General features: G+C 40.9%; 1 protein-coding gene across 4 annotated transcripts in view; it reads left to right on the top strand.

Moving 5' to 3' along the window:
* Nucleotides 1–13,922, top strand: part of RBMS1 (RNA binding motif, single stranded interacting protein 1) — a 133,599-nt gene that overhangs the window by 106,267 nt on the left and 13,410 nt on the right. For all 4 annotated transcript variants that reach the window (XM_012655848.1, XM_012655846.1, XM_012655847.1 and 1 more), the window contains exon 6: nucleotides 512–591. In XM_012655848.1, the coding sequence (XP_012511302.1) occupies nucleotides 512–591 (80 nt within the window). The remainder of the gene's footprint in view (nucleotides 1–511; nucleotides 592–13,922) is intronic.

Genomic DNA, 13,922 nt, shown 5'->3' with positions numbered 1-13,922 from the left:
CTTGAAACGAATGTAAAAAACATACAAGGCACACCCTCTGACACTAGTTGTTATCATGACTTTTCAGTCTGTCATTTTGTGAATTTGTGAAAGACCGTCTTTAAAATGACCAATATTCTAGCAAGTAGTGGATACACTAGTATTTTAAACCATTGTTTTTGTTTTCAATTCAGTATCATGACTAACAAAAGCTATTGTGTATTGATTTTCAATTTTCCAACAATTAGAGTAAAATTATACATTTGATATACTTGGTATTAAACACTCTGGATATAATTTATCCTTTCTTTTATAATTCACAACGTACTTTGTTCTTCAGTTATTTTACTATAGAAGTACAAAAGCAACAGGTAGGTAAAGAATAAGCCCTCTTCTTCTTTACGGTATTCACATTTTTGTTGGGTGTCATTTATATCCAAAAAACCTATAAGAATGTTTCCATGTGCACAGAACAAAATGAAAGCTAAGAGACCTCTAAATATTTGTGTGTTCTATTTTTATGTATAAATAGGATGGAATCAACAGAAAAATGCGAAGCCGTTATTGGTCATTTTAATGGAAAATTCATTAAGACACCACCAGGAGTTTCTGGTATGTTGTTTGTCTAAAATTTTATCAGTAGTCTTTTATGTAATGTGGGTATAACAGTAATACATGATGGCTCTTCCATCAAGAACAAAACACCCTTATTTCATGCTTTAAAATTTATTTCTTTGGATGTACAAGCAGGACATAAAAATTCACCTCTCCCTGGTCATTAGATGTTTAAATATTAATGGAAACAGACCCAGTGGTAAGGAGTGGTCTGATTTGTAAACCGTTGCACAGTCCGCTCTGCCTTTTACACATCAGCCCTTTTCTAACCCACCCTATCATCATCCTCAATAAACCTTGTGCCCTTGGGTCACGTCCCTTGAGGAGTGTGGTGCCTTTCCTTCCCAGCAGTGCCTGGAGCTCTACTCCTGTGGCCTTTATGTCCGCTCCACTTTAGCCACTTTTCCCCATTGCTGTACCTTATGTTGTCGTGATCCAGAAGACCACACTTTCCATTTCAGGGCCACACTCACTCTAACTCCCATGAGACCTGATCTAAAATACAAAGGGATCTTTCCATTTGTTTATTGGTCCTTCTTTACCTGTTTCTTGTCCCTACCAAATCTGGTCTCCATTTTTGAGCACTAAAACCATTTCTATAGTGACATCCTATGTTATGACATCGTTGGCCACACCTGCCTGGCAGAACACTGAAACTGGATTAATCCTGCAGCAATCCACCTTCACCACACCTGTTACATCCAGGCAGCCAGAGGTTGACACCACCACAAATCAAATGTCTGCAGCTTGACCAGACCCTCCAAACTACTAGTCCTCGCTCCACCTCCTCACCCTTCCCTGGCAGCTGTTCTCAATTTTCACCAGCGCTCTCAGTCCCCTACCTAACCGCCCTCCCTGATTCCAAGATGGCGTCACTTCCTACTTGATGAATAAAAGTGAGATTACCAGGTAGAAAGGCCATCAACTTCATCCATCGGAACAAGGAGACCCACACCCACATCCAGTCTTACCTGTCTCCTTCCTTAAAGTCTCAAGGGCAGGGGTTTCAGAGCTGTCCTTGAGAACACATCCCATCGGCACCTTGCCCTGCCAATGATTGCCTCCCTCTTTTATAATGCCAATCTCTGTGTTTTCCTTTCATTTCTTCAACAAAGCCAAAAACTTATATTTTCAATTAATAAAATAACAGACATCTAGCAAGACTAACTGGTGACAAAATGGAAGAAAATGTATCAATTAATACCAGGAACAAAACTTGTGAGCAGACTTTTTAAAAAAACAGAATTCAGTGAACAAAACTCTGAACTACTTTATGCCAAAAATATTCTAGAAAAAGGTAGCCATTTGTGTTTGTAATCATTCAAGTCTTTGCAATTTTGAAACTAAATTAAGCACTCTGTTCTTCTCTAGCTCTTTCTCGTGTAAACTATTTAGAAGTGTGATCTTTACTTCTTTGATTCCTATGCCCCCCTCAGCTCTCTGCAATCTGACATCTTCCCCTAGTGTGCAACTGAAATTCCTCTTGGTAAACTTACCATGTTAGTTTGCTAGGGTGGCTGAAACAAAGTACCACATACTGAGTGGCTTAAACAACAGAAATTTAGTGTCTCAGAGTTCTGGAGGCCAGAAGTCCAAGATCAAGGTGTCGGCAGGTTGGTGCCTCTGAGGGCTGTGAGGGAAGGATCTGTTCCAGGCTTCTGTCCTTGGCTTGTAGATGGCTGTCTCTTCACATGGTCTTCTCTCTTAGCACATCTGTCTCTGTGTCCAAATCCCCACTTCCTGTGAGGACACCAGTCATGTCGGAATAAGGCCCACCCTAATGACTTCGCTTCAACTTTGAAGACCCTGTCTCTAAATAAGGTCTCAGTCTGAGCCACTGGACTCTACATAGCTTCTTTGTGGAGGGGTGAGGGAGTGTGGACACAATTCAACCCGTAAAACTTAACTCCAGATTCTCCCATCTGCAGGCTTTCCTGTCGCGTTGAACCCCGTGTCTGTCTGCTGTGTGTATTTAGTACAGCTGGTCCCTCACTCATCCTTGGAATGTGCCCTCCCTTGACTTCTGTTACACCTGTCTCCATGTTCTTCCCATCTTGTATTATTTCCTTTTCCATTGTGGACTTGTTTCTTCTCTCTGCTCTTAATTGTTGGTGTTTCCCTGAGTTGCATTTTTGACTCATGATTCTGAGACACTCCATCCACTCTCAAGGTTTCACCTACTACTTATGTTCAAGTGACTCTCAGACATTCATCGCTCATCCTGCCTTTTCCCCTGAGTCTCTGGCTGCCTGGCCTCAGTCACCTACAGTCATCCTCTCCAGAACTAGACTGGTCCACCCTGGCCCCTTCCCATCAAATCCACTCCTCTCGTGTTCCTGCCTCAGTTAGTGGAACCAGTATCCACCCAGGCACCCAAGCCAGAAGTCCAGTACTGGGCTCCCAACTCCCTCTGTCCTTTATCTCTTACACATAAGTAACCTTCAAATCCTTCCACTTATCTTTCTGATTATTTCTATAATCTACCTTTCCCCTCCATTCCTCTTACCATGGCTTAATCGAATCCCTTATCATCTCTCATCTAGGTCATTATAGCAGCCACCTAATTGCCCTCTAAGATATTTTCCCTGACTGTAGCCAGAGAGATTAGGGTAAAATATACCCCTCTGTGTCACTTTACTATTAAAAATCTCTCCCCTCTCAGTTAGAAAGAAAGATCTAGGATTCCTGGAAGGGTGGAGAAGGCCAGAGGTGACTGGAGCCCTGGCCCCCATCTGCAGTCCCATCTCCCTCCACTCCCTGCCTTGCTACGTATCTTCCTAACTGAACTGAACTGCAAGTGGTGTTCCCAGCACAGCATGTTGCATCATTTCCTTTTACTTTCTCTCTCGTGGTTTCCAATGGCTCAGATCCTTTCATTCCCTTTAACCTGGCTGTCTCTTCCTCACCCACAAGACACTGTTCAAGGCTTGCCTTCTCCCTACAGGGACCTCCTCTGACCCAGTGGGCTACACTCTGTTTTGCAGAGCACCCCGAGGACACCCACTTGTATCGTAGCACTTGACACGTCTACATGTGTCAGTCCCACGAAACTGAAAGCTCCTTGAAGGCAGAAACTGTTTCCTTATCTTTTCATTTTCATGACCAGCACAATACTTGAGCCATACTAAGCAATAACAAATATTTGTTGGTTTTGAATAAATCTGCCACACTGTTTAACTCCAAGACAATATTACCTCCTTATAAGCTAACATAGTTGGGAAAAAAAATTGAAATGTCTTCCAGTTTGCAGCCAGCCACCAGCATGCTTCCTGCCAGCAGGGGAAAAGTTTCAAAATTTAGAAACCACATCACCTTGCTTTGAGGGGGACGTACTGAAACTATTAAAATGGGGAAAAAAGAGAAAAAGCCACATACAACCTCCTCCATCTTCTCTGCCCTGTAATCTTAGTGTTCTTACGTTTCACTGTCATAATACATCTGCAGTTCCGCTTCCCAATCTGTATCCAGGTCAGTGAGTCTTCATCAGTCCTTAGGTCTGTGTCAGCTAACAGCCCTACCTTCCTGCTTCTACCCAAGCATGCCCTAGGGTTAAAGTTGGGATCTCAGTGTTGGATGCAGGTCAGGAGAGGGAGCCTTTAACTGTGCTACCCTGGCCACCTGTTGGTCAGAATCTATTAAGTGGATTGGCCATATCAGCACATTTGTCCAAAATACTAACACTGGGGGAGCGGGTACTTGTTTTCATCTCTGGACAAGGAAGGAGTCTCCGAAGTGAGCAGTTGAACTAGAACCCACAACAATAAGAAGAGAGTGTCCTATCTGACAAAACACAAATTTTTCTCCATATAGTGTAACCAGTTACCTCACCACTTTTTCTACGCAAAAATATGTAAAACTGAAGTAAATTGATTCAATGAATTGAACCTTACTAAGTAACATAAGGTCTGACTTTATAGAGTGAGCTCAGGAGCCATATAGAATGTTTATCTCAGTTTTTCACACAAGGGATAGCAAGAAAGCATTGAGGTATTTAGAAGTTAGATTAATTCCAGCCAGAAGTCATTGAAGTGAGCCATTTCTCTAAGGCCGTGCATAAGAAACTAGTATTCAGTATTTATTCTGCTCTAGCTCCAAGATTCCATCTTTAACTGGATGTCTAATAATTACCATTAGAGATTCACTTTAATTTTCCATATCTAGTTGAGTTTCATGGCACAGAGAAACTAATTTGTAAGTGTATGCAATACCACAGGCCACACTTGATCTTATAATACTAAAACCTAACAACACATTGCTTCTGTGGCTATATCTGAAGTTGAGCTGCCTATAGGTACAAGTTTGGAGCATGAAATATAAGATCTGGAAGTACACTATTCCAAGGAACTCAGCCTAGTGAAAGAGCTTCCTTTTTGTTTTTTAAGTTAGTTTTATTTTCCCATTTTGAAAGAAAAGAAAAGAAAAAATAATGTTTTTAATGTCCACCCAAGTAAAGACAAAAGAGAAATTTCGTACGAGGAGCCTTATGTAAACCCCACATCTCAGGCCTCTTAAGTTTAGCACCTGTGCCTGGCTGTTGTTTTTGTTGCTTCCCCTGTGTCATCCTTTGCACAGCTGGACCCCCAAGCATTAATCTCTACCTGTGACCACATCCACCTACCTGTGACCTCTTTATTCTCTCAGCTCATTCTTGCATGCAACAAGGAAAGTTCGAGAAGGAAAAATATCCAGGGCAATTTGTTTAGATGCTGTACCAGTCTGAAATAAGACCTTCCAGTTCCCTGAATGAAATAGATCTCAAGGTTCCACAGATCAGAGTTAGACAGTTTCCTTTTTTTTCAAAGGACTTCATGGTTGTGTCATTTAACTGTTCTCTTCAAAGTGAGTTTGCAGACTATTGGGTACATCCATTCAAGGGAAAAAAAGACCTTGATTTCCAAACCACATGTAAATGATTTTAGGATCCTCTGTACCTTAGCAGCCAGCAGTTTCTTCTAAGTTGTGCCAAGTGACAAATGGGGTACAAGAAACAGACAAGTTTCTTCTGCATTGAGAGCATCATTGCAGGGGGTACAATTTTGCAATCAAGCTGTTCTCCTTATTCTGAATCGATACTTAATTTTGCGTGATTTTTGAATGTTCAGTGATTTTTTGTGTGCATAATAGTCTTGATTCCCAACTAGATTGCAGGTTCTTTGGAGGCAGGAGCTGTGTTTTATTCTTAATTCTGTTCTAGGCTCAGAAAGCTGTGTATCACCCCACACCACCAGCAGTTACCAAGTCGTTTCTACGAGCATTTTTCATGTTGAGCTTATCCCAATAATCATGGCTATTTTAAGGGCCTTGTTGAATATCTTTTTGCATGTGAGTGTGAGGTTGAACTGCCTTTAGGCATGAGTTTAAAATGTACAATGCCAGACTTGTAAGCACACTGTTGCCATGACTTCCAACTTTTCCCCAAAACAAGTCCCCAGTAGACTTGAAAACCCACAAAGAATTTGAAAGACTTTTCAACGTCTCTGGACTTGTTTTTTTCTTTTCTTGTATACATAATATAAGATTTATCTTTGAGTACCAGTCTGTTTATTAGATACTGCTCTCTCCTTTCACATTATGGCTACTCTCTGAGTGTCTCCTCAGAGCGCATGTGATTATTATCGGTAGATCCAGATGAAAAACAAAAATATTGTCAGGCAAGGGTCAATTTGAATGAGCCTCCACTTTAATGTTTAAACAATGTAGGCTCATTGCTAGGCAGACATAACATTTCATAAATACAGCAGAAGATGGTTTATTTAGTGATGTCAGTTGTTTAGCTGGCACAGGCAGAATTGTCCGGGGTGGCTCCTGTCAAGAGTACTTGGATTCTTGCATGGCTGGCAGTTTGCCTCCGACCTGGGCTCCAAGTAAAAAAAAGAAACTCATGCTAGACATGATCCCCAAAGGACACTTTCTGAAAATGAATAAACTAAACAGTGAACTCATCTTTACGGTGATACTTTAAGGAAGTCTCTAGATAGCCAGGCGGAAGGAGTCAGCTGTGCACGTGAGTTGTCACTTTTCCTACACCACCTGCTGCCCTGCCAGCACTCTTCATATCCAGGTGACATACCCATGGTTCCCCCATGCCAGCTATGCCCCACCCTGGCCTGGGGCACAGTGCATAATGTAGTGCATGTTTATAGTTCTGCAAAAATGTAGTGTGCCACATTGCAGTTTTTAGTGTAATATGCTTTCTGAAATGCTTTTTAAAAAATCTTCTCTGGTGTTACCATATTTTAAAAGAGGCTTTATCTTTTCCTATAGCGGATACTTCTATAATGTACATTATAGTTTATTGACAAAAAATAATTGCTTATAAGGCCTTTTCTCCTATCTTTCCCCACCCAGTTCTTCACTTTTCCCTGAAAACATTAGAGCATTGTTCTTTATTTGGATTTACCTTGGTTTTGAGTGCTGGCTGGTTTGTAGTGAGTTAGATTTGCTTGGAAGATCTCCATCCAGCGTAAAGAACCCATGGCTTCTTTGTGAGACAATCTAGGTGAATTCCATAGAGGATTTCAATAACTTCTTAATACTCGCTTGATAAAAATTCCATTGCAGGGAAACAATATGGTGGCAGTTTTCCATGCAGCGAATGTTAGAACAAGAGATGGAAGGTTTTAGTTATCTGTAACTGATAAGACAAATTAGGAGACATGCTCTAGGCAAAAACACTGAAGCACATGATCATGATTCAGGGATTTGTCTAAAAATGCTCTTCCGGTACCTTCCCGAAAGAGAGTACAGTCTCGGAGAAGACTAATAACGCAGGTGGCATGGTGGCTGGAACTCTCCTAGAGCTGAAAGCGGCTCCAGCACGCTGCTTGCCCCAAACACTCCACTCCGCCCCCACCCCACCAATAACCAAGGCCAACAGTACGTTCAGTGCTGCAGGAGACAATGTGGTCACCCATCTCTCTTTCTAGACTTCTTCATGACATTAATGGGGTCTGAATAAGTCCCTGCATGCTAAGGGCAGAGAGTTTTTAAAAAGTGTCTAGCACGGGGTACTGATCGCCTGCTGGATTGTCAGTGCTGTGCTGGTGTCATTCTGCCGAATCGCTCAAAGCTTCATCTGGGTCATGGGTGGGGGGGGCAGGGGTTCAATGAAGTGCATATGTGACTGCTGGCAGACTCCTTCCAAAGCCTTCAGCTTGTTTCACATCTGCTTTCTGTGTTACTCCGACTTTTCAGATTGGGTATGTGCCCAGCGGGGCTTGAAAAACTCCCTTGCCCACATTTCGTAACTCTCTGTGTACAGTGATATTATTCAGACATTGTCCTATGCCAGGAAACAGAGAAGGTAATGTTTAGAGGGAAAATTATAACTCTGGTGAAAAGCCTGGAGATTTTTCAAAGGTTTTCATTGCCCATTTTGTTCCCTTAATATTTGTCCGAAGCATTGTTACTCTGTAAAAACAGAAAATTTTGGTCGCTCTAGGACAAAAGAAATCCTTGAAGACACATGCGATGCTCCTGGTACCTTTAAGATGTTGTGATCATATCTCCCTCACCCAGTATGCACAGCAGAAGCGGGTCTAAATGCACACACCTTGAGATGCGCCTTTCCAGGGCTGCACTCCTACGAGGAATCCTTGCCTTAAGAGCAAACATGCCGGGATAGTTGTGGGTGGCCAGTGGGGCAGGGGCTATCTTGTGGATCCAAAATTCAAACTCATTCTCCACTGAGGAGAGGAAGTATAGTTTTAAAAGTGACAAGAGACCACAGCTAGAGATGTGCCAGTGTGTTAATCCCAGATGCTTTGAGCACCACACCAGGCTCATGGTGGCACTGCCTTCAGGCAGTTATCACCATTGATCACACCCATCCCATTTTACACCCTTTCACTATCAGGTTCTGCCAGTGAGCAACAATAAATAGTGGAGTAAGATTTTATTAAAGCACGAGGATCTTGGGTGGAAGATGTGGGTGTTACTGCGTGATAGTTTTCTAAAAGGCATTAGCCAATAACTTCATCCCTAAGTATAACTTGAACATTTCTTCATTCTATGAGAAGCCAAGGCAGCAACCCTAGCCAGCTCATTAAATCTCTCAGAATCACATCCCCTGGGTAATAGGCCAGTCCCTAAAAGTGTTTATAACTTCTAAGCCAGAAGTCCCTCTCCTAAGAATTAATCTTAATTCGAAAGCAAGGGGAGGAGCCATAATTCAAAAAACTTTGAGCTCTCCTGTTGTCATAGTAGTAAGAACAATAGCTAATATTCATTGAGCTGCTCTAAGCACTCTGTGTGTTAATTGTAACAATCCTTTGAAATGGGTACTATTACTATCTCCCTTTCACAGATTATGAAAACCAAGATATTGAATAACTTGCCCCAAGTCACCAGCTAGTAAGTAGCAAAGCCAGATTTTAAGCCTATGGAAACTAATCTTGAGGCAGTATTCTAACCACCAAATAGTACAACCACTACTACAGCAGTTGGCTCTGGAATTTAAAAGATAAGTAAGATGCACACACAGATGCTCATACAGTGTTAGTTATGATAGTAAGGAAATTGTACATGACCCCTTTTCAAATAGAACACTACGTAACCATTAAGCAAATGATTCTATAACAAGATAGGGAAAGGTCCACAGTATAAATGATAGAAGAAGAGGACCTATCATTGCAAATATGAAAAATGAATGTATCTACATAGACTTAGAAAAGTAGCAAATATAGAATATTAAGATATTTATATTGGGCTGACGGGGGTATTTTTTGTTTTCTATTTAACGTAACTTTAATATTATTGACTTCATTATTTTACTAATACACATCCCTTCTTTGGTGGGCTGGCAAATGAGGTGAGGGAGAATTGTGATAAGAAGAAAAATCAAACGCAGCCGACACAAAACTAACGCATGAATATATTGCACATGTTGTTTATGCTGTCATCACACTGAGTGGGGGATGGAAACATTATGTAAAGGACAGGAGGAGAAATCAAAACTCATTTAAAACAGTCATGGCAGGAAGAACATCCATAGAAGCTGTAACTCTGCCTGTTGGTGGAGTAGGACAACAAATTTTAGTTAGAAAACAGGAAAACGATATTGTATGCATAAAAAATGGATAATCATTATTGGATCCATAGGTTGAAATTTTTTAAAAGAAGAGACCCAGATAGTTCCTTGCATGTTGTTAGTTGAGGAGTTTTGAAAGTAGCCAGCATTATCAGAAAGAAAGCTAATTATAGTTGCTGAGTGGACTAGTTTTCCACAACCGATGGAGAAGCATCTATCAAGGGCAGTTTACGTTTTACAGAATGTTGATTAGGGTAAAATACTGCTTAACTAGAAAATGGGAGTTTGGAAGGAGTAGCTTCTCCAGCTGTTATCACCGTGAGCATCTAGGGAAAGCTTGGAGAAGACCTCAGTTAGAGCACATCGAGGAAAAGGCCCATCCTGTTACAAACGGCAGAGAGCTCCAGGCCCTCTGGTAAGATAAGGGAGGAGGACTTGTAGGAGATCCAACCCTGAGCTGCAATGCTTGCTCACATCAGGCCCCGTGGAAGTCATTTTTAGTGTGAATATCAAGAAAAGACATTTGACCCCAAATTACTGTAGAGTTTGAGCTTCAGAAGATAGGTAAGGAAAATATTAATGTTTGGTGTTATAACAGTGTTAGTTATAATGGGCTGGAAGTCATCATAAGCATCGCCATATGGCTCATAGTCTCTTAGAGGGGATTGTTAGTACCACGAAATCAGGCATTCGTAAAAGATCCGCCTCTGAAAGCCCTGTTGAGGGCATGTTGGAGAACCCAGTAATGCTATTACCTTAGCCTGGCTCTCAAGAGATGCCAGAAAATAAGTCAGGCCCTTTTGCCATTTAAAATACCTAGAAATTTCTTAAATCTTTACGTAATTTGCTTTCATGGGACAAATCTTGTAATAAGTAAAACTTTAAGAACATACAGGGAGACACTGTTTCTCATAATGTCATTCAAGTAAATGGAGAAGTGATTGTAAAAGAAATACAGCTTTCTGCATCAAAAGTATTTTGTTTCTAGATGGCATTTTCATTAAAAACAACTATCTCTAAAAACAGTACTCTCTTCTATAAGTGACTAAATGAGTTTTCATAAGATGGGTACACTCTCTTCCCCAGTAAACTGCAAGCCCCAATGAGGCAAGAACCCTGTTTTATCTACCACTGTATTCCCAGCCCTTGTGTGCCTGCCACATAGTAGACATTCAATAAAAATTTCAACTAATAAATAGACCAACAAGAATTTTAATAGAGGAAAGAAGCTGTTAGGAATTTATATTGCTTCACATGAAATACTGGGGCACTCCTATGTCCCTGAAACAAGGAGCTAGCAACCATCTAAAAAATGTGTCATTTCTACTGGTTATAATTTTTTAAAATAAGAAGCCTGTTTTTCTAAGATATGGGACACCTGCCAGTATACAGACTGTTTTAAGTACATACCTTTTTGCTTTTAGAGGGAAAAAAGTATCTTACTGACAGCACAAAATCATGTAGTAAATATAATTCATTTTTGAAAGATTCAATTACATCCTTCCATTTGTTTCATTTTAACTGATATAATTGCAAACATGTCATTACCATTTGATGTTTACCTCATCATTATACATTTTTAGCAGGCTTTATTGTCACCTGAGATTTCTTTTTCTTTGACAGGTCAGAGTCTAGATGAATGAAAATATATTAGAAGTGCCTCATCCACAGATAGGGGTGCTTGGACATTCAGCAAGTGTGGAGCTTCAGTACACATCAGGGTCTTGCTACTTCACTGCTTTCATTCAAACCTGCCTGCTTAGGTGACCAGGGGTGAGCTTCCAGAATGAGTCCAGCCTGGTCACTTCCTTTCTCTGAAAGAAATTATGCTAATGGAGGAAAATGATCTGTTCGCATCACTACCTGAGCCAACTAACCTGTTTTTCAAAAAAAGAAAAATTTAAATTTCAATCTAGTAGCTCGTTTTTATAAAACCCTCCAGATAAAAGTGTCTTTTCACAGTGAAGCCCCACGAAGTGCCAGTACCACAGAATTTATTATACTTTCTCTTGCCCTATGGGATTTTATGGAGGCAAAATCTTAACCTCAGATGTCACTGGATAAAACATTCAATGCTGTAAGGACCTTTATAGATCTGTGGAGAGTAGGATCTTGGCTTTTCTCATCTGAGTTCTTGATTCGTCCTTAGATGTCAAGGTGAGGTGTCCCCCGGCACCACACCCGCTTCTAGTTGGACACACATATATGCTTGCACATTGACCCAGGAGAATGAGGGGAGTTTCAGTGCGGTATTTTTTTTTTTTTTTTTTTTTTAGAGATGGGGTCTCCTTCTGTCACCCACGCTAGAGTGCAGTGGCACAATCCTAGCTCACTATAACCCTGAACTACTGGGCTCCCCCTACTTCAGCCTCCTGGATCTCACTGTGTTGCCCAGGCTGGTCTTGAACTCCTGGTCCCAAGCGATCCTCCTGCCTTGGCCCCCCAAACTGCTGGGATTACAGGCGTGAGCTACCACTCCTGGCCTCAGTGCTGGCATTTTAGGCAGCATTGTTTTGGTTGCCTTCAAAGGCGAGAATGACTAGTAACTTAGGGAATTCCAGGTATAAAGTAAGTCTTGACTCTCAGAAAGGTTTGCGCTTTCCCTCCTCCTTCTATTTGGATGCTATATTCTCTCAGCCCTAGTTTCCATCCATCTCTTCATGGTTTGACTATAGAACTAAAAGTGTCCTTAGTGATTAGAAAGCCCTCTTGCCTTGTTACATCTATTTATTTACTTTCTATGATTATTGGTAAAGGTAGAAATTCCCAAAAACTCAACACCTTTTTTTGAAAAGACAAATAGACTATTCATCTACAGTTTGGGATATGGCCCTAGTCCATCTCCCATCACACCCAGTTTGCCTTAAATGGCAGTTCCTTGTTCAGGAAAGCAGGGGAAAGAGGTTCCATCAGAAGGTAAACAAAGGGCCCCTTGGTGGATGGTAGGGCCGAGGCTCCTTGATAGTCTTACCAGACACCTAACATTTTTGCTCTTAAGTCCTGGTACCCATAGTGCAGTTGCCATTCAAAAGTGAGCTCATATTCCAACCCATCTCTCTGGAGTGGTTCACACTGGGGAGAGAAGAAAGGAGTGCCAAACAACAGCCTACACCGAGAAGGAATTACAGTTGGGTTTTTGTTTTGTTTTGCTTTTTGGCAGAGATGTGTTGAGAGACACTATTGCTTCTACCCTGTCATTAGTGGGTGGGTAATAGTGATATAAAATAAGAGATGAATTAGGATAATAAGAGGCAAAGGAGAAAGGAGTAAATTTTCCACAAGCAATATTTTTCTCTTCATGGCTATTTAACTTTGAAACAGAACTTGAAAGTAGTAATCATGGTTCTGTAGTAGACAAAGGGCAGAATGTGGGAACCAGACAGGAAGGTGTGATTTCCTTTATTACATTAACTAGAAACTTACATAAAAATGCACAACTTTTCAGGAATACGCTGCTATTTCCATTGTAGAAAAGCAAAGAAAAGGAAAAGTCACACTGGTAGCCTATTGTGTTGTCTGTCGCCTTTTTTTCTTTTTAACTCTAACGAATATGTATCCTTTAAAATAGCCTCTGCGTCTTCTGCTTTTCTGTTTCATTTCTTGGGTTTTTCTTTGGACTATTTTGTGAGTTGGATATATAGTAAAGCAACACCCAGCGGGATAATTAAAGGCACAGAGAAACCTTTAAATAGGGTGGGCAAGCATTTTCAGCTTTCTCACAACAGCTCTCTTTACTGCTGTATCCCAAAAATAAACAAGTGAGATGTGTTTATATTCATTCATTGATTCAACCAAGGTCTAATAAACACCTATAAAGTACCGACACTTAGGTACTGAGGATACAGTGATGAACGAAACCGACAATGGCACTGCCCCCGTGGGATTTCCATTCTAGAGGGAGTAAACAGACACCAAACCAGTAACTACACTCAAATTGTTATAAATGCTATGGATAAAAATATGTGAGAGCAAAATAAAGGGGGCTTGTTTTCCACTGGGAGAAGTGAAAGTCTCTCTAAAGAATTATAAAGAGAAGCTACGGGAACATTTAACACTGGGGGAGCGGAGGATGGCACAGTCCTATTTACATTTGAAAATTATTTTCGTGATGGTCTAGAGGTGGAATTCAAGAGGGCCCCAAATAAAAAGTGTATCTGCACCTGAAGTACAGAGTTGAAGCAGAAGATTCCATTGCTTCCTCAGAATGGTTCTTTAAATGTTTTCATTACACTGTCACTTGAAAATAATAATATTAGTATGTTATTTTTTACTATGTTTTTCACCAGCGGATAATTTTACA

Source organism: Propithecus coquereli, unplaced genomic scaffold, assembly GCF_000956105.1.
Source record: "Propithecus coquereli isolate 6110/MARCELLA unplaced genomic scaffold, Pcoq_1.0 Scaffold49, whole genome shotgun sequence".
Classification (NCBI taxonomy): Eukaryota; Metazoa; Chordata; class Mammalia; order Primates; family Indriidae; genus Propithecus; species Propithecus coquereli.
The sequence above is the reverse complement of the archived record's forward strand: the minus strand, read 5'-3'. Positions and strand labels throughout refer to the sequence as shown.